Raw genomic sequence first — 24285 nt, forward strand, 5'->3', positions numbered from 1 at the left:
AAGTCTCAAGTGCTCATACATGTAGGCCTACTTCTACTCAAATCAGCAGGTAGCATTTTATACACAAATTTAAATAAACCAAAAAAGGAAGAATTCAACAAAGAACATTAGTTTGAACAATGCAAACATGACATTATGAAAAAATATGATTGGCAGGGAATTATCACATGACAAAAACAATTCAATGCTGACAGATGATTGTAAAAACATTAAATTATTGGAATAAACTTAGTGTACACACAACTGTCATTTGACTTGGCACCATAGCAAAAGTCAAATTTTAAATTCCGTGTTTTCAAATTTAAAGAACTCTTACAGAAGGCTATTTCTGGCTCAAATGAATAGAGCGACGTTGAATTTTAACAGACTTACATGTATTCTACGACATATATCACATGGGCGGTCACATGACTACTAACACTCCATGAGAAACTGGCAGTAGTCGCATTCTTAGAGACTATTTGAAGATGTGAGACAGATATGTTAGAGTTGCAATGCGTTGTCGATTCATCCGAGCCATCAGGGCAATCATATCGACCATCGCACTCCTTTTTCTTGGCTATGCAAACTCCACTCTCCACACATTGAAACTGGTTGTGGCAATCAGGTGGTTGGGCTACAAAGCAATAAGTTTTGCCAAGGAAATTATGGTGCAGTTTTCAAACTCTAAAAGCCTCACTGACCTTCTTATAAAATACTACATTATCACTAAGTTCCAATTGCATGATCATGCATGGTGGGCACTTCATAAGATAGTGGGGTACTTCACAAGATAGTGGGGTACTTCACAAGATAGTGGGGTACTTCAAAAGATAGTGGGGTACTTCAAAAGATAGTGGGGTACTTCACGAGATAGTGGAGTACTTCACGAGATAGTGGGGCACTTCACAAGATAGTGGGGTACTTCACAAGATAGTGGGGGTACTTCACAAGATAGTGGGGTACTTTACAAGATAGTGGGGTACTTTACAAGATAGTGGGGTATTTCACAAGATAGTAGGGGTACTTCACAAGATAGTGGGGTACGTCACAAAATAGTGGGGTACTTCACAAAATAGTGGAGTACTTCACAAGATGGTGGGGTACTTCACAAGATGGTGGGGTACTTCACAAGATGGTGGAGTACTTCACAAAATAGTAGAGTACTTCACAAGATAGTGGGGTACTTCAAAAGATAGTGGGTTATTTCACAAGATAGTGGGGTAATTCACAAAATAGTAGAGTACTTCACAAGATAGTGGGGTACTTCACAAGATAGTAGAGTACTTCAAAAGATAGTAGAGTACTTCACAAGATAGTAGAGTACTTCACGAGATAGTGGGGTAATTCACAAAACAGGGGGGCACTTCACCAAATAGTGGGGTACTTTACAAGAGAGTGGGGTACTTCACAAAATAATGGGGTACTTCACAAGATAGTGAGGTATTTCACAAGATAGTAGGGTAATTCTAAAGACAGCGGAGTATGTCTTAGTATGACTTACCTGTTGTAGAATTAGTGTTACAATAGAGCTCGTCTGTTCCTCCAAAACACTGACTCAAACCATCACACACTTGACTCGCATATATACACTGCCTTCTACTAGCAGCACACGGTATCCTTCCATCTGTGCAATCACCTGTTAGCAAACCAATTCCACATTATTGTAAATTTCAGACACTTGGATTAAATGCATGTAGAAGTTTGGCTGTAAACAGATTGGATTAAATGCATGTTGAACCATAACTGTCACGAACAACTTTTATCATGTTTACTAGGTAAATCAGACGCGCCGATTCCGATTTTGTACTCAAAATAAAGATTAGTCCACTAACCTTCAAAGTCATTTAGGCTTTTTTAAACCGTTTCAATATCCGTTTCGAAAACAACACAATCGGCATTACAAGCTCCGCCCATAAATATGTGACGAAACCTAGCTTTTTCAGAAACGGAAGTTAGGAATGTTTAGTCCGATTTAGAATAATAGAGATGGGTGTCTTAAAACCCATTATTATCTAAATCCAGCCTGTAAAATAATTTCAGTTTTTTATGAAAGGGATATAAACTATTTAAAATTGCTCGCAGCTTGTTACATGACATTTAAATGGGCTGGACGCCGAGAAAAATGAGCTCAAAAAGCGCGGTTTTATCACAAGCTAGCGTTGTTATCGCGCTTTTTAAATATGCAATGCTAAATAGCTTATCTACCTTTCAGAAAAAACTGATATTATTTTTAAGGCTGAATTTAGACATTAATGGATTTTAAAACACCCATCTCTATTATTCTAAATCGGTCTAAACATCCCTACGTAACTTCTGTTCCTAAAAAGCTAGGTTACGTCACGTATTTATGGGCGGAGCTTGTTATGCCGATCGTGTTGTTTTCGAGACCGATATTAAAACGCTATAAAAAATCCTTCATTACTCTGAAAGTTAGTGGCCTAATCTTTATTTTGATTACAAAATCGGAATCAGTGTGTCTGATTTACCTAGTAAATACGATAAAAGTTGTTCGTGGCAGTTATGGTTTGAGGTTTGACTGTAAACAGATTGGATTAAATGCATGAGAGGTTTAACTGTAAACAGATTGGATTAAATGCATGTAGAGGTTTGACTGTAAACAGTTTGGATTAAATGCATGTTGAGGTTTGACTGTAAACAGCTTGGATTAAATGCATGTTGAGGTTTGACTGTAAACAGCTTGGATTAAATGCATGTAGAGGTTTGACGGTAAACAGCTTGGATTAAATGCATGTTGAGGTTTGACTGTAAACAGATTGGATTAAATGCATGTTGAGGCTTGACTGTAAACAGATTGGATTAAATGCATGTAGAGGTTTGACTGTAAACAGATTGGATTAAATGCATGTATAAGAGAGAATAGGTTCAATTGGTAAATTATTATGAGTCAACTTCCCTAACAATAAGCTGATCTGCAATTTGTGCGCATTGCATTCCGTTACGATAAGTAACACTCAATGAGTATGCATGCATATGATCATGTTAAAGGTTGACTTGCAACAAAATATACATTACAGTTATTTGATATCAAAAGATTCACCATGTCTTACTCTGCTGTGTTGCAGGTGCAAAATATGTGGAAATGTGATTACAAGCTCTTAAAAGCTCAAAAACGAACCCCGTTAATCGCCGCCATCACAAAACCGCCGTAGATCGGAATCAGTTTATTTCTCTGACGCAGTCAATCCATTTGGTTATTGTTTTGACACGTGATGTTCTCACATGAATTAAAAGGCCAATAAAAGGCTCAACATAAAACTTCTCGTAGCACTAGTTTATGACTAACACTTCGAGTTTTACCGAAGAGCCCTTACCAACTATAGATGCTCGCCAATTTACAGTTTTGTTTCGGCTTGGTCTAATCGTCTAGTCGTAATCTGATCATGTGACCCATACTTCTTGCCAAACAGGGCAAATAATTTCTGCAGCATTTTTCTACTATCACAGGTGAGCAACATGCTTGTCATGTTTATCAGAGGATGATATGCACTCCATTAAGCTAAGGTTAAAATATTAAACGAAATTTCCACGGTAGGTTTTGAGATATCAGTGCTCAAAATGACAGCATTACATTGATGATGAGATAGACGCGTAAGAACAATAAATATGGTGTTATTAAATGTGTGAAGTATATTTGTGAAAATTTTTCAATGAATGAGGTTGCATGAAAGTGTAAACAGAAGCCATCTTGTTCAAGTAGATCCATTTGAGCCGTTTTGAAAAGAGATTCTAATCTACGGCAGTGTCGTGATGACGGCGATTAACTGTTCGTTTTTGAGCTTTTAAGAGTTTGTAATCACGTTTCTACATATTTTGCACCTACAACACAACAGAGTAAGACATGGTGAATTTTTTGATACCAAATAACTGTAATGTGAATTTTGCTGCAGTTCAACCTTTAAAGAAATGCGTTTTTAGCATTAGAATTTGTGTAGGAGACGTCACATAGACCATAGACATAGACGTCACATAGACCGTTACATCTCTTTTAATATCAATGCCAAAGGCAATTCAATTAGTTAACAAACCTTGAGCATATTCCAGGGCAACATTCTATGAAAAGTTCTTGTAGGATAATAAATACTACAGTTAGTAACATATAAGTAAAACAAAGTTGTTATACAACTTTATCTAAAATGTCAAATGCAAAACACTAAACTATATCCAAAAAACAAAATTATAATATACAAAATACTAACCGAAATAGTAATCAAGCGTTAACCAGTTTAAGACTCACTCAAAAATTCTCATCACTCGGAAATAGATTGGTTCTATGAAAATGGTTAGCTCCAACCCAACAGCGTAGCATCACCAAACAGGAAAGAAATACATGTATATCATATATGAGCTAAAAACGTTCATATATCAGCTAGTAGGCCTGCCATATACTAGCTAGAAGGCCTATCATATATCAGCTAGTAGACCTGTCATATATCACCTGGTAGACCTGCCATATATCAGCTAGTAGACCTGTCATATATCACCTAGTAGACCTGCCATATATCAGCTAGTAGACCTGTCATATATCAGCTAGTAGACCTGTCATATATCAGCTAGTAGACCTGCAATATATCAGCTAGTAGACCTGTCATATATCAGCTAGTAGACCTGTCATATATCACCTAGTAGACCTGCCATATATCAGCTAGTAGACCTGTCATATATCAGCTAGTAGACCTGTCATATATCAGCTAGTAGACCTGCAATATATCAGCTAATAGCCCTGTCATGTATATCAGCTAGTTGACCTTTCATCGGTAATAGCCCTGTCAGATATCAGTAAGTAACTGAAATGTTGGTGCAAAAGATGATAAACAACAAAGATTGAAATCATTTGCACTGGTGAGGCTTCTTTCGGTGACCGCTTCAAATGTGCTACTGAATGCACTGTGATCACTTGTGATCTTCCCCTATAGTATCCTTGATTAGAACTACAGACTCACAGTAACAACCAGGTGTCCGCTTCAAACTTACAGTTCAGTTCGTCTTCCCAAAAAGGCTGGCAGTCAGCATGGTTGTCACAGACCTTGTGCGGAGGTAAGCATGTCCCATCTGAACAATGAAACCCGTTGCAAGTAGTAGTACTCCGTCTTGGCGCCTCTGTGGTGGTCAAGGAGCCTAAAAGGTTTTCATCATCTTATTTAAACCAGCACATGAGACAATGGAGGATAACTCCGGCTACTATACAACTAATATAATAACAGCACATGAGACAATAGAGGATAACTCCGGCTACTATACAACTAATATAATACCAGCACATGAGACAATGGAGGATAACTCCGGCTACTATACAACTAATATAATACCAGCACAAGAGACAATGGAGGATAACTCCGGCTACTATACAACTAATATAATAACAGCACATGAGACAATGGAGGATAACTCCGGCTACTATACAACTAATATAATACCAGCACATGAGACAATGGAGGATAACTCCGGCTACTATACAACTAATATAATAACAATTTTGGCATTGGTTTAGTTAGAGTGAAGAAATAGGATATAACTGTTTGTATTCATGCAAACAAAAAGGTAATTTGAAAAAATCCTTTAAGCAAAAAATTTAAAAAGAATAAATCGGCAGATGGTTGCCTCTATTATTTATTATTTATTTGAATGGTTTACAAGGCAAGGAGATACTTACAAGCCCATTCATCTTCACCATTTGGACAGTCACGAAAACCATCGCAGTAGGCATCAAAAGTCACACATCCTCCTTGTGAAGTGTTGCAAATGCAGTCAGTTCTTGGAGTAGTAGAGACTAAAAAGAAAAGTTTCACACTGATCTAATGTATTCTGAATCTCCTTGTATTCAGTAAAAACGATCAAAATTATGAATCAGAAATCATGGTTAGCCAGAGCCTGTGTGAGCAGAGTAAAAAAAGCTTCCATGTAAATTATGGATTAACAATTGCTACTTGGTATATCAGAGCTTAATGAAACTATAATGTTTTTAGCAAGGAAACATATCTGATATGAATTATTAATTTTTACTTGGTATATCAGAGCTTAATGAAGCTATCTTTTAGCGAGGAAACATATCTGATATGAATTATTAATTTTTACTTGGTATATCAGAGCTTAATGAAGCTATCTTTTCGCAAGGAAACATGTCAAACAAAATCAAGTAAATTAATGGTAGATGTAATTTGAGATAAATACGCACACCAATTGTCACTATTAAATATGGCCTTTCAACCAACAACCATAAAAATAAATTAAATGATTCAACTTAATGCCTAAATCAAAATTTCTGTTGCATATATTGTACTAGCAGCGCTACCCGGCGTTTCCCGGGTAATAAAAAAGTGTTTGGTCAGAAAATTGATTTGTATTTACCATATAACAACATTTACCATTCTAACTTTCAAACTACATATCATGAAAAAAGTGTTTTATGTAATTAAAATAAATTAAGAGAGAAAATAAAAACAACTGTATAGGTTTTCCAACTTTGTCAAACAACTTTTAAACTTCATGTCATGAGGAAAATGTTTTGTGTAGGTCAAATAAATTTGAAAAAAATAAAACGACTATAAAAAGGTTTAGATGTAAATGTGAAATAATTAGTAAGTAATAGCTAAATTAAGTCAGTTTTGCTACGATTACAATAAAATATGATTTGATAATGATACAATTAATACGAATTGAGAAAACGAAATAAAAACCCTGAATATGTAGAACTAATAATAATAAATCTTGCATAGAAGTGTGTGTGTGTGCATAAAAAAGATTACTGTTCCACAAGAAGCTATCCATCAAAACTTTGAATACAATGATACGGAGACAATATAATTGTCCGCACGAAAAGAATAGGCCTTGACCCCAGATGTAGTAACCGAACCTCACGAAAAATATTTCTTAACAGGGGCATCGTAACGCGTGGCCACATCGGTAAAATAATCAGCGAACGTTATAGCAATAGCCGGAATGACAGATCCACATAGACACATACTTTGAGAAATATATACCCATATAGATTGGGCTATCTAAGTGTACCTAATGTACCAGTTCAGTCATTCAAATACAATGAATAACTGCACTAAAAACAGGGTTTCGAATTTAAAGAGTAACAAGAAAGAAAATGGAAAAGCGACTAAATTTAACTGAAACTGGAATAACAGGAACATGCGTCGAGAATGTGTCAAGTCTTCAAACTAAGTCAAACAACAGTTTTATGGTGGTTCATCAAAATGATACAGCCATGTATTAAATGTCCTTGAGAGTCAAGAGATCCGCTAGTGAACAGATTTAAAATTGTTGCGTCATGTCAACAGCTTACCCGGAGTCCAGACAGAGGTAGTGTAAGTGCAATTCCTTTCATCGCTAAAATCTCCACAGTCATTGTCATAGTCGCAGAGCCAGCCACGTGGAATGCAACGGTTACTGTTAAGGCACCTGACAAATACATGATGATAAACGATGTTCATACAGAGATGGGACCAAGCGAAAAGCTGTAAGTGTGGCAGAGCAAGCGAAGTAAACATACTTGAACTGGTAATTCGGGCAAGTGCTGTTGCAGCCAACTTCATCTGATCCTAAATCACAGTCTTCAACACCATCACACTGCCAGGATTTAGGAATGCAAACCATATCATATTGGGTAGAGTTACACTTGAACTGTGTTGAGTCACATGTTGTGTTGCGGCCTGAATCACCTATAACAAAACAGGAACAGATGACATGAGATGAAGGCCTAATATCTACAACCCATTAACAACAAAAGTTTATTCATAAACTATGAGCTAATAGCGATTGTTACTAGCGATAGTTACTAGCGATAGTTACTAGCGATAGATACTGGCGATAGTTACTAGCGATAGTTACTAGCGATAGTTACTAGCGATAGATACTAGCGATAGTTACTAGCTATAGTTACTGGCGATAGTTACTGGCGATAGTTACTGGCGATAGTTACTGGCGATAGTTACTAGCGATAGATACTAGCGATAGATACTAGCGATAGTTACTGGCGATAGTTACTGGCGATAGTTACTGGCGATAGATACTAGCGATAGTTACTAGCGATAGTTACTAGCGATAGTTACTAGCGATAGTTACTAGCGATAGTTACTAGCGATAGTTACTAGCGATAGTTACTAGCGATAGATACTAGCGATAGTTACTGGCGATAGTTACTGGCGATAGTTACTGGCGATAGTTACTGGCGATAGATACTGGCGATAGATACTAGCGATAGATACTAGCGATAGATACTAGCGATAGATACTAGCGATAGATACTAGCGATAGATACTAGCGATAGATACTCGCGATAGTTACTCGCGATAGTTACTCGCGATAGTTACTCGCGATAGTTACTAGCGATAGATACTGGCGATAGTTACTGGCGATAGTTACTGGCGATAGTTACTGGCGATAGTTACTGGCGATAGTTACTGGCGATAGATACTGGCGATAGATACTAGCGATAGATACTAGCGATAGATACTAGCGATAGATACTAGCGATAGATACTAGCGATAGATACTAGCGATAGATACTCGCGATAGTTACTCGCGATAGTTACTCGCGATAGTTACTCGCGATAGTTACTAGCGATAGATACTGGCGATAGTTACTGGCGATAGTTACTGGCGATAGTTACTGGCGATAGTTACTGGCGATAGTTACTGGCGATAGTTACTGGCGATAGTTACTGGCGATAGTTACTGGCGATAGTTACTAGCGATAGTTACTAGCGATAGTTACTAGCGATAGTTACTAGCGATAGTTACTAGCGATAGTTACTCGCGATAGTTACTCGCGATAGTTACTCGCGATAGTTACTGGCGATAGTTACTGGCGATAGTTACTGGCGATAGTTACTGGCGATAGTTACTGGCGATAGTTACTGGCGATAGTTACTGGCGATAGTTACTGGCGATAGTTACTGGCGATAGTTACTGGCGATAGTTACTGGCGATAGTTACTAGCGATAGTTACTAGCGATAGTTACTGGCGATAGTTACTGGCGATAGTTACTGGCGATAGTTACTGGCGATAGTTACTGGCGATAGTTACTGGCGATAGTTACTGGCGATAGTTACTGGCGATAGTTACTGGCGATAGTTACTGGCGATAGATACTAGCGATAGATACTAGCGATAGTTACTAGCGATAATTACTAGCGATAGATACTAGCGATAGTTACTAGCGATAGTTACTCGCGATAGTTACTCGCGATAGTTACTCGCGATAGTTACTAGCGATAGATACTAGCGATAGTTACTAGCGATAGATAATAGCGATAGATACTAGCGATAGTTACTAGCGATAGTTACTAGCGATAGATACTAGCGATAGATACTAGCGATAGATACTAGCGATAGATACTAGCGATAGATACTAGCGATAGATACTAGCGATAGATACTAGCGATAGATACTAGAGATAGTTACTAGCGATAGTTACTAGCGATAGTTACTAGCGATAGATACTAGAGATAGATACTAGCGATAGATACTAGCGATAGATACTGGCGATAGATACTGGCGATAGATACTAGCGATAGATACTGGCGATAGTTACTGGCGATAGTTACTGGCGATAGTTACTGGCGATAGTTACTGGCGATAGTTACTGGCGATAGTTACTGGCGATAGTTACTGGCGATAGTTACTGGCGATAGTTACTGGCGATAGTTACTGGCGATAGTTACTGGCGATAGTTACTGGCGATAGTTACTGGCGATAGTTACTGGCGATAGTTACTGGCGATAGTTACTGGCGATAGTTACTGGCGATAGTTACTAGCGATAGATACTAGCGATAGATACTAGCGATAGTTACTGGCGATAGTTACTGGCGATAGTTACTGGCGATAGATACTAGCGATAGTTACTAGCGATAGTTACTAGCGATAGTTACTAGCGATAGTTACTAGCGATAGTTACTAGCGATAGTTACTAGCGATAGTTACTAGCGATAGATACTAGCGATAGTTACTGGCGATAGTTACTGGCGATAGTTACTGGCGATAGTTACTGGCGATAGATACTGGCGATAGATACTGGCGATAGATACTAGCGATAGATACTAGCGATAGATACTAGCGATAGATACTAGCGATAGATACTAGCGATAGATACTCGCGATAGTTACTCGCGATAGTTACTCGCGATAGTTACTCGCGATAGTTACTAGCGATAGATACTGGCGATAGTTACTGGCGATAGTTACTGGCGATAGTTACTGGCGATAGTTACTGGCGATAGATACTGGCGATAGATACTAGCGATAGATACTAGCGATAGATACTAGCGATAGATACTAGCGATAGATACTAGCGATAGATACTAGCGATAGATACTCGCGATAGTTACTCGCGATAGTTACTCGCGATAGTTACTCGCGATAGTTACTAGCGATAGATACTGGCGATAGTTACTGGCGATAGTTACTGGCGATAGTTACTGGCGATAGTTACTGGCGATAGTTACTGGCGATAGTTACTGGCGATAGTTACTGGCGATAGTTACTGGCGATAGTTACTGGCGATAGTTACTAGCGATAGTTACTAGCGATAGTTACTAGCGATAGTTACTAGCGATAGTTACTAGCGATAGTTACTCGCGATAGTTACTCGCGATAGTTACTCGCGATAGTTACTGGCGATAGTTACTGGCGATAGTTACTGGCGATAGTTACTGGCGATAGTTACTGGCGATAGTTACTGGCGATAGTTACTGGCGATAGTTACTGGCGATAGTTACTGGCGATAGTTACTGGCGATAGTTACTGGCGATAGTTACTGGCGATAGTTACTGGCGATAGTTACTAGCGATAGTTACTAGCGATAGTTACTGGCGATAGTTACTGGCGATAGTTACTGGCGATAGTTACTGGCGATAGTTACTGGCGATAGTTACTGGCGATAGTTACTGGCGATAGTTACTGGCGATAGTTACTGGCGATAGTTACTGGCGATAGATACTAGCGATAGATACTAGCGATAGTTACTAGCGATAATTACTAGCGATAGATACTAGCGATAGTTACTAGCGATAGTTACTCGCGATAGTTACTCGCGATAGTTACTCGCGATAGTTACTAGCGATAGATACTAGCGATAGTTACTAGCGATAGATAATAGCGATAGATACTAGCGATAGTTACTAGCGATAGTTACTAGCGATAGATACTAGCGATAGATACTAGCGATAGATACTAGCGATAGATACTAGCGATAGATACTAGCGATAGATACTAGCGATAGATACTAGCGATAGATACTAGAGATAGTTACTAGCGATAGTTACTAGCGATAGTTACTAGCGATAGATACTAGAGATAGATACTAGCGATAGATACTGGCGATAGATACTGGCGATAGATACTAGCGATAGATACTGGCGATAGTTACTGGCGATAGTTACTGGCGATAGTTACTGGCGATAGTTACTGGCGATAGTTACTGGCGATAGTTACTGGCGATAGTTACTGGCGATAGTTACTGGCGATAGTTACTGGCGATAGTTACTGGCGATAGTTACTGGCGATAGTTACTGGCGATAGTTACTGGCGATAGTTACTGGCGATAGATACTAGCGATAGATACTAGCAATAGTTACTAGTGATAATTACTAGCGATAGATACTAGCGATAGTTACTAGCGATAGTTACTCGCGATAGTTACTCGCGATAGTTACTAGCGATAGATACTAGCGATAGTTACTAGCGATAGATAATAGCGATAGATACTAGCGATAGTTACTAGCGATAGTTACTAGCGATAGATACTAGCGATAGATACTAGCGATAGATACTAGCAATCGTAAAATTGTGTATGTCTAAAACAAAGTTAAAATATACAGTGAAACTCGGATAACTCAAACTTCAAGGGACCGAGCAAAAGTGTTCGAATTATCAGAGTGTTCAAGTTATCAGAGCACTGTCACAAGTCCATGTATTTACTTATTTATTAGTAGATACATGAACATATACAAACTATAATATAAATCAAAAGCACAAATGGCTTGTTTCAAATTAAATGCTTCTAATGTAAAGTTTAAAACGTTTTTATCAAAAAGTATAGAGATTTTTCTATTACTTGAGATTGGTTTGTTGTTTGAGGTGATGTTATTGCCAGGACGTTCTTTAGATTGACATTGGCAAAACTTGATCGTTGCTGAAATGCTCAAAGAAAAGACATCTTTTTCTTTTGAGCGTTTTACCCACGATCAATTTTGCCGATCTTTCTTGAAGTTTATGGAAAGATTACCTTACTTTACCTGGGATTCGTTAAGAGCAACACTCCGAGGCAGTTCAATTAAAAGTTTGACGAGGTTTTACGGTACATTGTATATCACTCACGCTTTTTGAATGGATACTTATTGAATGTACACACGTATTTTGTGTTTAGGTCAAACGATGAATAGTTTTTTTTAGCTAAGACAACGTGTACGTTTGACTACAACAATTCTTAAGACATTTTAAACATTCAACATTCCGACGTTAATTCAACACGGAATCAACGTCGGAAAACTATTCGTCACGGACTAGCCGGGTCACGCACTCAAGGATTTTCGCCACAGCATATTGTTTTTGTTTTGTATGTGCGTGGCGAAAATCCTTGCGCCCGTGACCCGGCTAGCCCGTTCTATTCATCGTATAGCAGTATAAATCAAATTTCACCAAACCTTTAGAACAGTCGTTGACAAAAATATTTTGCCGATGGAGGTAATAACGACACTTATGAATTACGAAAAGTTGAGGTTTACCTCTATGGCTTGGAATAAAGTGATTTTCTAAAGCGATAGCAACCGTTTCGTTAGCCGTTGGGCAAAAAACAGTTCGTTATAACAGTGTTGAATTCGAGTTATATAGAGCCAATTATCATTGCGTGGGAACGGACCAAGCAAATCCAGTTGAGTTAACCATGTGTTCGCTATATCCGAGGGCGAGTTATCCATGTTTCACTGTATATATACTATCGTAAGAGCGGTGTCTGTCTGTCCATCCATTTTTCCGAAGCAAAAGTTCGAGATTAGGATAAAAGATTGATTTTAACGAGACTCCAACACGTGACATTCAGATTAGTAGGCTGATTCTAACATCTGCACCAATCAACCGCCTTTAAGTATTTCTGAATAATTGCGCACATACTTTTTCTCTTTGCATTATCGGGGCACAAGGCGATCTCTCTCATGGCACACTAGACTGCCAGGGTGCTAGTATATATAATATTGATCTCTCATAGCACACTAGACTACCAGAGTACTAGTATATATAATATTGATCTCTCATGGCACACTAGACTACCAGAGTACTAGTATATATAATATTGATCTCTCATGGCACACTAGACTGCCAGGGTGCTAGTCCCACGACCACACGAGCGGAGCGGAAGTGTGGGAGTTTTTATGATAAATGCATGTGCACACAACTTACGAAAATTATTCATCAACAATGAGACGAACCCTCGTCAAGAAATTTCATCAACAAATTTAAGCATCGGAATGTAAAGTCGTTAAAGTATAATAACAATACAAAACACATTTAAACCTATTTAAATATGTTACCAAGTCTTTGTAAACCTTCGATAATATCTTAAAACTTACCCATCTGATCGGATTATACACAAATAGACAGATTAAATTGAACGAAAATTGCCACAAAAAGCTTGAAAAGCTCGGTTTAATAAAAGTTAAGACCGAAAATTGAAATGCCAATAAAGCCGTGCGACCGATTGTAGAACTATTTAGTAGTGCGTATTTCACGAGAAAACCGTGCTCATTTCATCAGTCTATGGCATTTTTTACTTGTAATCGAATTTATTCGAAGGTTTCTGTAATAAACGTAGACCGTTTGAGGCGTAGACCGATTTAGAGGTATGAAATTGTGGTACACAGTTTATCAGCCTGTGTTTTTTGTCCAATCACCGAAGGTTTCATTATTTGAAACGTTAGCCAAAATTCTTTACAACTTATGTACAAGCTAGGGCCGAACTACAACGCCCCTTCATGACGAGAACATTTTTTATTTTGCTACAGTTTTATACGCGTGAATGCTCCTACTCGCTTTCTGTTAAAGATCGCTTATCAAAACCATTCTACATTCAACGCAACCAACTTTCAAACTGTGTATAGTACACAGTAGCTTGCCATTTTACTTCTAATTTTACATTTCAGAGTTATAATAAACATATTTCTTTATTGTTGTTGAATTACATACATTACAGTAAATTAGGCCTACAGCTTTATAACACTTTTATAACAGCTTTTATTTTGCTGCAGTTTGCAGAAATCTTCCAGACGCGTGAACGCTCATAGGTTTTCTATTATTGCTGTATTACTATATTAACAATATTGGTTATTTTAATAATATCAGTGCATTTTACTTATAATATTGGCCAACATTGCATTTCTCCTATTGCAAGGGAGAGATATAAACGTGTAATATTTTCCTTTCATTGTTGTTGTTTGTCATGACCAAACACTTTTTAAATAAATTTTCTAAAAACCTATATAAATACCACAACTTCTCGATATTGCTACCTATCACGTTTTAAAATGTAAACAAAATTGTGTATTGGTTTTCTATTATTACTATATTAATAAAATTGATTATTCTAAGAATATCAGTGCATTTTACTTCTAATATTGGCCAATATTGCATTTCTCCTATTGCAGGGGGAAAATATAAACATCTTTTCCATTCATTATTGCTGTTTGTTGTATATAATAACACCCACACCCAGTAAGTACATTACAGCTACCATTGCAGTTATCCTATTGCACTGCAGAGCCATTTGATTGCTAATATTGCATTTCTCAACCATCAGTACCCTTTCTTTTTTTGCCAATATCTCTGGCCATCTCTTTGGTCGTGGGCTGTATGACAGTGGAATTTATAGTATATATAATATTGATCTCTCATGGCACACTAGACTACCAGAGTACTAGTATATATAATATTGATCTCTCATGGCACACTAGACTACCAGAGTACTAGTATATATAATATTGATCTCTCATGGCACACTAGACTACCAGAGTACTAGTATATATAATATTAATCTCTCATGGCACACTAGACTGCCAGGGTGCTAGTATATATAATAAAAATACATATGATCTTTCCCCTGCGACGGGAGGGAAAACAACTTTAAGGCTAGCTATGAGACTTCCGTTATTCTAAATGAATGTGAGAACTTGTACCCGCTTGATGCTTTACGTTATATAAAATTTCTCATGTAATACAACGTAAAAACTTTTCTTTACATTAAGTTGAATTCACGTTATAAGTTAACGTTATAGGGAGTGTTAACTATACAAATACAGTGCGCCCTTGAGTTATCATGTCCCTGTTTTTCACCTTACGATGTGGAACACGATGGTTTCTTGTCCTCGCCATACAAATCCTTTTTCACCATACAAATTCAACAACACTTTCACCTGATATTAAAATTGGCTGTTGGTGAGCTTATCACGTTGCAATAACAAAGATGCTGTTATGTTGTTCGCCGAAAACCTTCTCACCACACCAGAAAGAGATACGATGACCGATTCTTCTTAGTCCGGCATTCCTCGTGTGAAAAGTGATACGTAATATTTTTCCTATAGAAACTCGTAGCAAAGTTGGAGTTGCGATCTCTTCAGACAGACAGTGGAGGAATTAGACAACTTCCCTTAAACTGCTAACAAAAATCCACTTCATTACAAGAACAGCATTGCTCAGGCGTTCTCGTCGAATTAGGTTGAAAAAGGTTTTAATGAAACAGCTAAAAAAAAATTGTGCCAAAGAGGTAGAAACCGGGAGGTGATATAATTTTAGTGATGAAAAAGATGAAGTTCAGTAAAACAGTTAAAAATACATACTAAAACCTAGCTTAGTATGTGTTTAGTAAGCTAAATTCATTTAAGTTAAATTCAACGTTTATGTTATAGAAGGTGAAAACTCGCTATGGCACGTACTGCATTGTAATGTTACTGTTTATTGCAGATCATAACCACTAAACACATTAAAGTTACTGTAGGTAACAATTATAGTTACCAAGGTTAATATATTATTTTGTTACTAATATTTAATATGTACGGTACTTACATAAAATTTTGATGATTTTTACCAGGTTTGTATTATATAATTGTTACAGGTTTTTATACCCTTCTACTAAAATTGTATAGCGAGGGTCAAAGCAAGCCAGTCTCATTACCAATTCGATATTGCAAGGCAGGAAGGGCAGAGGGACACTTACAGTTCTGCTCATCACTCTGGTCCCCGATACCGCAGTCATACTCTCCATCACATCTGTAGGATAGTGGCAGACACCCGCCATTCTCGCAACTGAACTGGTTGCTGTTGCAAGTCGTACCTGCATGATTGATAAAGTCACTACCAGAGCACGAGAATGAAATAAATATGATGAAAACTGATCTGGAGCAAGGACGACATTGCTAGAGCAGAGATTTGGAAAACAGGGGTGTAGCGGAGATTGTTAGTATTCGCATGTAAATGCAGCCACAGTTTGCATTTGGGTCAATATGAACAGACAACCTTTCTAAATAAGAGTAGCTCTAAGCTTCACTTATAAAACGCTGTCAAACGAGTAACAGCTTCAATGTCTACAACAACACCTGCCTAGGCAGCATCTTGGCATCACACATTGGCACATGACTATGAAACATTTTTATTGGTTATACTGTTATATGCGGCAGCTACCTATGCAGGCCTGGTACAAACACCAGTTTGTTCTCCAGTAATACTACTAGGCGCAGAGCTAGCATGCGCACAGCTTATCAATTCTATTCGGAACCATGGAGACTAACCATGGAGACTAAAGAGCAGATAACTCTGTTAACAACTCCTGACCGATAAATAAAAACTCAGTATATTCTCATTATGTTCTTGGATACATTCTATAAGAATATCAAAGAGAAGCAAATGTGAGAAGCAAATCAGTCAACTAGAGTCACTCCCTTATCCACATGTATATGATTCAGCGATCAATTTCTTCTATTACTAGGAGTTTCATGAAGCATAAACCCAAAGCAAGTTGGCCCACATACAACTGCTGAAGGTGAACGAGTGATGCGCCAAACAAGTTGACAGGCTCAGATTAAGACAAACTTTAACCATTTAGGCACTGCATCAGGTGGATTTATTAGGGAGATAAACAAATAAGTGGTCTGAATGATGTGCATTCATGGAAATCTCGATATCAATTCCGGTATTCTCTTTGTACTATTTATCCTATCTTACAGCAAATTTTCTTCTATGAAAACATTGCATTTTGTTCGATCTGCTTTAGAGCCCAAAAAACAATGATAAGTACTTCAAGTAATTACATATAACAAATACGTACAAATATACAAACGTATAATGAAAATCTATGTATATGAACTAACATTAAAAAAAAGATTATATTAAAAAACCAAATGATTATAAAATTATTACTAGAAAATAGAAATAAGAAATTTAAAGAAGGTTTTTATGGTTACCTTGCTTTAGAGGCAGGCAACTGGAGGTGCGAGTTTGGTGTTTGATGGAGTTATAAAAAGGTCTCGCATAACTCACTTAACTAACACTAAATATATTTTAACCTGGCTTCACTTGTACTTCGATCAAACTCGGATAACTCAAAAATTCACGGGACCGAGCAAAAGTGTTCGAGTTATCAGAGCGTTCGAGTTATCAGAGCACTGTCACAAGTGCATATATTTATCAGTAGATACATGTACATACACAAACTGTATACCGTACAGGATGAATTTATTCGCGGAGTTATATTTCGCGAAAATTGTCTTTTCATGCATATTCGCGGATGAATTTATTCGCGGATGAAAACTGCCACTCTCTAGGAAAAGTTAACTCTATTACGTCTAGCAATAGAGTTAACATCACGCATGCGCGGCTGCGCGCATTGCGCGTTCCGTTTTCTATTTAGCTTACAACCACGGGTGGATCATACTATGCTATAAATTCTTTGTTGCGTTCAGAAGTTTTCACGAATATTCACAGATTTGGAGGCCTTTGATGAATCAACAATTTGTGGTAAGTAATGAGTTTTTCACATTTACTAAATTAGTTGAATCTTACTTTGGTTCTTCGGTAAAACGCAATATTCATGTTTTCCATCCCTACCAATTCATTATTTGTTTTAGTGTGAGAGAGAGATTTTTCATCATACACGGAAGAACAATGATTGCAAGGGTGGTGTATGTCATTTTTAGAAGATCACGAATCATTCAGGGAAGTCTGGAAATTCAGATAGAAGTGACCGCAGCTACTTACGAGAAGAATATATCTGATTTAAAAAAAAGAGCAAAAACGCCTTTACGAGCACAAATCTTTGGCCAGCCGGCAGAACTTTGCAATAGTAAGCTACGAGGAGAGTTCTGATGATAACTTCCTTACCAGCCATGTAGTAGCAAGAGAATCGTCTTTAACATCTACCCAAGACAGTAACAGCGATGTAGAGCTGCTATTACCAAAATAACTAGTCAGAGAGCGCCATTACACGCTAGTATTCACTTATCAAGAGTATCAGTTTAATTTTTTTGCTCTAGACAACCGCAATATAGACTAAACTGTTTATATTTACTCCATTCATCGTTTGTAAAATTTTATTTGTACACTCAAGTTTGTAATAAATTATAATATATCTATACATGAAATAAAATATATAATTTAATCATGTTTGCTGCAGCGATATCAAGGAGTTGTTGTCAATGAAGGGGTCTAGGTTGACTGGTTGCTTCTTTGCCAATATTCCTGCCTTGATGAATATTACTACTTGTCTCTAGTTTTCGTAATCGGAGTAGGTTGTTTTATTCTCAATCTGCAGTAAACACAAAAAAGAAAAAAATCTTAACAAGTGTCAAGGAAGTACAAAAACAATAGCTGAAGTATTTAATGAAAGCGATCATTTTTTAAACAAAAGAGTTAACTAATGCAGTAAATAATGGAAAAACGTATCTGCACAGCACATCAAATACATACCATAATGTCCAGATCAGAATCATGATCGTCCTCAACTTCGGTATTCGAGATTGATGGAGTTGATTTCAATGTATAAAGACTAAGAGAGCTGTTTTGCGATGATGAAGCCATGCCGAACTACTTGTAAAAACCTTGAATAATTTTGTAAAGTTTGCTGCAATGGCAATAAAACTCGGAACCCCGGCAATGATTTTAAAGAAGTTTTGGAACTCGGCTACGTTTAGTACTGCCTAGTGGCTATTTTCGCTATGACGCCATTCTGCCTATCTCGTGACAACCTTGAATAATTTTGTAAATAAATGTGATGCATTGGCAATGGTGTTAGCTCAAAGCCTAGGCAATGATTTTAAAAATGTTTTGGAACTCACCTACGTTTAGTAGTTATATTAAAAACTAGCCTAGCGACTAGTTTTCAATTTGATGCAGTAGTTATTCTCCCTTGTGATAAAAAATAGAACTAATTATTCACGGAATTTAATAATTCGCGGAGTTGACTGCTCGCGAAATCGCGAATTTTTATATCCATCGGATATTTTCATCCTGTACGGTATAAATCAAAAGCATAGATTGCTTGTTGCAAGTTAAAGGGCCTCTCATGTAAAGTTTTAAAAAATTTTATCAGAAAGTATAGATATTTTTCTATCACTTAAGATTTGTTTGTTGTTTTAGGTGATGTGACTGCCAGGACGTTCTTAGGTTAAAATTGGCAAAACTAGATCACAGTTAATTCGCTCAGGAAAAAACATCTTTTTCTCCTGAGCGTTTTAACCAAAACCAATTATGCCGATTTTACTTTATCCGAAGTTTATCCGAAGGTTACCTCGCTTTTGCTTGCTTTCAAAGGGCCACCGCAAAGCGGATGTTTAGTAAATTTTGATTTTTGCAAACCTTTGGAAAAGTCGTTAACGAAAATATTTTGCCGATGATGGTAATAACAAAGCCTAAGAACTGCTAAAAGTTGATGTTTATCTTTATGGCTTGGAATAAAGTGATATTCTAAATTGATAACAACCGTCTCGTTAGCCGCTGGGCAAAAAATTGTTTGAGTCGATGATGTCAAGTTCCAACAGACCAAACAAATCCGTTCGAGTTAACCATGTGTTCGCGCTATCCGAGGGCGAGTTATCCGAGTTTGATTGTATTTGTTGTGTTAACAGTAAATTTTTAATTTTCATCCTCTTTCTAAGTTTATTTACAAAATAGCTCCAAGAAACTTCAGATGCCATGTTGGCTCAAATTTAGCATTGCATATCAAAAACTCTCCATTTTGAAGTGATGGTAGATCAAAATTTGACTGTATATAGGCATTAATATGAAAGTACCGCTGCCAAAACCTAGAGTATGCTTGTCTTGAATTGGCCAAAACTACAAGTCACTCTCTACCTTCCAGTATACCGTTTCATTCATTTGAGTTTTCAGGTAAGAGCTTAGCTTGACAGTAATAAATAGATTTCAGTTGATCAGCTATAAATCCATATAGAATTCTGATTTTTTGCCAATCACAAGTCAAAGCTATTTACTTAGCAACTTAGCTAGCACATCCAGCGATAAACTACCGCACTTCTATTCATGAGCAGATTAAACTCACCACAGTCTTGCTCATCTGAATAATCGCCACAGTCATTATCTCCGTCACATATCCAGTCCTCACTTATGCATCTCTGATTGATCTTGCAGAGAAATTGGTGGGTGAGGCATACTGCTGCATCTAAAACATTAGCACAGTTAAAGCTATAGAAAAAAGCTATTGGAAAAAAAAACTATAAAAATAAATTGGATAAAGGACATTAGAAAAAAAAACAAAATATTAGGCCTACTAGAAAAAAGCTCTAAAAAGTAGCTATGGGAAAAAAGGCTATGGGAGAAAAAGCTATGGAAAAAAGCTATGGAAGAAAAAACTATGGGGAAAAAACTATGAAATTAAAGCTATGGAAAAAAGGCTAGGAAAAAAGGCTATGAAAAAAAGCCATAAAAAAAGCTATGGAAAAAAAAGCTATGGAAAAAAAAAGCTATGGAAAAAAAAGCTACGGTAAGATATAGCTATGGTAAGATATAGCTATAGTAAGATATAACTATAGTAAAATATAGCTATAGTAAAATATAGCCATAGAGGGGAGGAGGGGCGGGGTGAGGGGGCGGGGTGAGGAGGCGGGGTGAGAAGGTGGGGTGAGAGGGCGGGGTGAGAGGGTGGGGTGAAGGAGCGGGGTGAGGGGGCGGGGTGAGGGAAGAAAGGAGGACGGGGAGAAGGGGGTGGAGAAAAGGGGGTGGGTAAAAGGCAGAGGCGGGATGAAGGCAGAGGCGGGGAGAAGGCAGAGGCGGGGAGAAGGCAGAGGCGGGGAGAAGGGAGAGGCAGGTGGCAGGGAGAAGGAACAGAGAAGAGGGAGGCGGGGTCAGGGAGAAAGGGACGGGGAAGAGGGGACGGGGAAGAGGGGGCGAGGAAGAGGAGCGGAGTAAAGGGAGAGGGGAAAAGGGGGCGAGGGAGAGGGGAAAAGGGAGAGAGGGAAAGAGGGGGAAGGGAGAAGGAGGGCAGGGAGAAGGAGGGCAGGGAAAAGGGGGCAGGGAAAAGGGGGCAGGGAGAAGGGAGGGAGAAGAGAGGGGCGGGGAGAAGGGAGGGGCGGGGAGAAGGGAGGGGCGGGGAGAAGGGAGGGGCGGGGAGAAGGGAGGGGCGGGGAGAAGGGAGGGGCGGGGAGAAGGGAGGGGCGGGAGAAGGGAGGGGCGGGGAGAAGAGAGGGGCGTGGGGAGAGTAGGCCAGGGAAAAATGCAGGAGAGTAATGCAAGCAAAATAGAGAGAAGAGTGCGAGAAGAACCACGGAGAATGACATAGATGAAGGACTCACCACAGTTGATTTCGTCACTATGGTCAGAACAGTCAGAGTCTCTGTCGCATCGCCATCTGCTAGGTATGCACCTGAGGTCAGAACTGCAAGCAAACTCATCTGAACCGCAAGAACTAGCCCCACCTGAAATGACAGCAGAACAGGCATCTACGCATCCATGTAACGGAGTAAGCAACGCTAGCAAGTCGATGAAACAAAGCAACATAACAGTGATTTGTGAAGTTGGTAGCCTATTACAGTATACTACCAAGCTTGTAGTTGCCTCACCATACCAGAACAAATATTTAGCTAATCAGCTTAGTTTAGATTGACATGCTATGATTTGGTGTAGACTATTATGTCTGCACATCATGCTATGATTTGGTGTACACTATTATGTCTGCACATCATGTTATGATTTGGTGTAGACTATTATGTCTGCACATCATGCTATGATTTGGTGTACACCATTATGTCTGCACATCATGTTATGATTTGGTGCACACCATTATGTCTGCGCATCATGCTAGGATTTGGTGTACACTATTATGTCTGCACATCATGCTATGATTTGGTGTTCACTATGATGTTTGCACATCATGTTATGATTGGGGGTACACTATTATGTCTGCATATCATGCTATGATTTGGTGCCCATTATTATGTCTGCGCATCGTGCTATGATTTGGTGTGTCTGCGCATCTCTGTCTGCACTAGTGCTGGGTACAGGTAACAAAACTCGTTGAACTTGTGAGTTTATCTTCTCTCAAGTCTCGAGTAATAGAAACTTTGAGTATTTCGATCTTGCGGGTTCGAGTTTGGACTTGCGAGTTCGAGTTTTGGTACACAAATCTGTCTAGTAGAGTGAACAAAAACGCGGTCTATTCTGCCCTGCGCTATTAGCAGTTTAACAACCCGCCTGTTAACATTGCGAGCGCAATTATCGGTCGATAGAAAATAGTAAAAATAAATAAATTGAATAGAATTATAATTGCATTGTAAATTTAAAAATATGTTCGATGTTTGGAAATTTTAGACATGAAATCTGTATCAACAAACCCGATACCCGAAAAACCTGTTGGCCAAGAAGTACTCGTGCTCAGCACTAGTCTGTAGATGATAGGAATAAATCTGATAATAGTAGGCTAGTGTTTTACAAGTTTATAATTGATGACCCATATACTAGCATACAACATACCACGATTTTGATAGTTTTTACATTCTCAAAGCAACACATTGGCATATGCCATAGTGCCTGACATTCTTAAAGGTTGACTTGCAACAAAATTCACATTACAGTTATTTGATATCAAAAGATTCGCCATGTCTTACTCTGTTGTTTTGTAGGCGCAAAATATGTGGGAATGTGATTACAAGCTCTTAAAAGCTAAAAAACAAAGTAACTTGATTACACTGTATAAGAGAAGAGAGCACCCCCTCTTATTCGAGGTGTGTATGAGCATACAGAAGCTGTTAAAGCTCACCATTTCTCTCACAGAAGCCACTCGTTTGATTGAATGTCTCAAGGCTTGAGTGACAGTGACAAGATTCCGTGGTCCCGTTCAAAGGGATGTGAGACTTGGATTCTTCTGAACAAATGCATACGCGCATGTTGCTGTGTGTCTTGTTGATAGAAGGAACAGGCACGCATATGTTAGAGCAGGCTCCGTTAATGCTCGTCTGCTGACCACAACCAGTGGCATTGGTTTTGTACTGCCTATCCCAGGTCATACCCTGCATCAGGCAGCTCAGAAACAGTAAAATGGCATCCAAAACAGCGTATCGCAACTAGAGATGCCTTGACCTTAGTATTAATATACGTCTCAGAATTGATATAGAAGTTAAACATTTGGAGCAGCATCAGCCGATTGTTTTCTCCAAGAAAAGTGAAACTTGAGAGATCCGCCACAAGATAAGATCAAAATAGTACCTTAGCCTACCACACGCAAGTTTCTCTTAATCAGATCTAGAAATCAAATAATTCCTGAAACTGGCAAATTATTGTGATAATAATAGAAGAGAAGCAACAGGGAATGGGAGAGATAGAAGAAAGAAATGGCGAAAGTGAGGCAACAATGGAAGGGTAAAAAAAGAAAAGGTGTGTGGAAAGAAAGGAGAGATACATTTCGAGGAGAGAAGAAAAAGAAGGTAAGACGGAGTGTGAACAGTAAGAATGAAAAGAAGGAAGGGAAAAGGAAAATAGAATAGGAAAAGAGAAGACAAGTAGAGTAGCCATACCTTGAGACTCATAACTCGCCCACTAACTCCGGTATCCAGAGTGTAGAACCCTTGACCATCAGCCTTATACACTGATTTCACCTGATTGTCTGTCCAGTCTGACCAGTAAAGACGATCCTGTACCAAAAATGATTGGATGGTTAAAAAGAAATAAACGGACACACGACTTCCACCATCCTAATTTGAAAGTATTAGTGAATGGAAACTTTCTCACCAACACGCAGCTCCTTTTATGGTTAAGTTTTGAAATACAAGGCTTGAAGCAACTCGCTAGCCAACTAA

At 38.3% G+C, this 24285-nt stretch overlaps 1 protein-coding gene across 1 annotated transcript in view; it reads right to left on the reverse strand.

Annotated features, from left to right (window-relative positions):
* Positions 1-24285, reverse strand: part of LOC137395248 (sortilin-related receptor-like) — a 75103-nt gene that overhangs the window by 35519 nt on the left and 15299 nt on the right. Inside the window, exons 18-28 of the mRNA XM_068082106.1 lie at positions 24004-24120; positions 23250-23499; positions 21787-21909; positions 20538-20657; positions 16206-16322; positions 7499-7667; positions 7292-7407; positions 5654-5770; positions 4975-5118; positions 1484-1618; positions 373-616 (exon numbers count right to left, since the gene is read on the reverse strand). Of these exons, the coding sequence (XP_067938207.1) occupies positions 373-616; positions 1484-1618; positions 4975-5118; positions 5654-5770; positions 7292-7407; positions 7499-7667; positions 16206-16322; positions 20538-20657; positions 21787-21909; positions 23250-23499; positions 24004-24120 (1652 nt within the window). The remainder of the gene's footprint in view (positions 1-372; positions 617-1483; positions 1619-4974; positions 5119-5653; positions 5771-7291; positions 7408-7498; positions 7668-16205; positions 16323-20537; positions 20658-21786; positions 21910-23249; positions 23500-24003; positions 24121-24285) is intronic.

The sequence above is a fragment of the Watersipora subatra genome, chromosome 1 (genome assembly GCF_963576615.1).
Source record: "Watersipora subatra chromosome 1, tzWatSuba1.1, whole genome shotgun sequence".
NCBI classification, from domain to species: Eukaryota; Metazoa; Bryozoa; class Gymnolaemata; order Cheilostomatida; family Watersiporidae; genus Watersipora; species Watersipora subatra.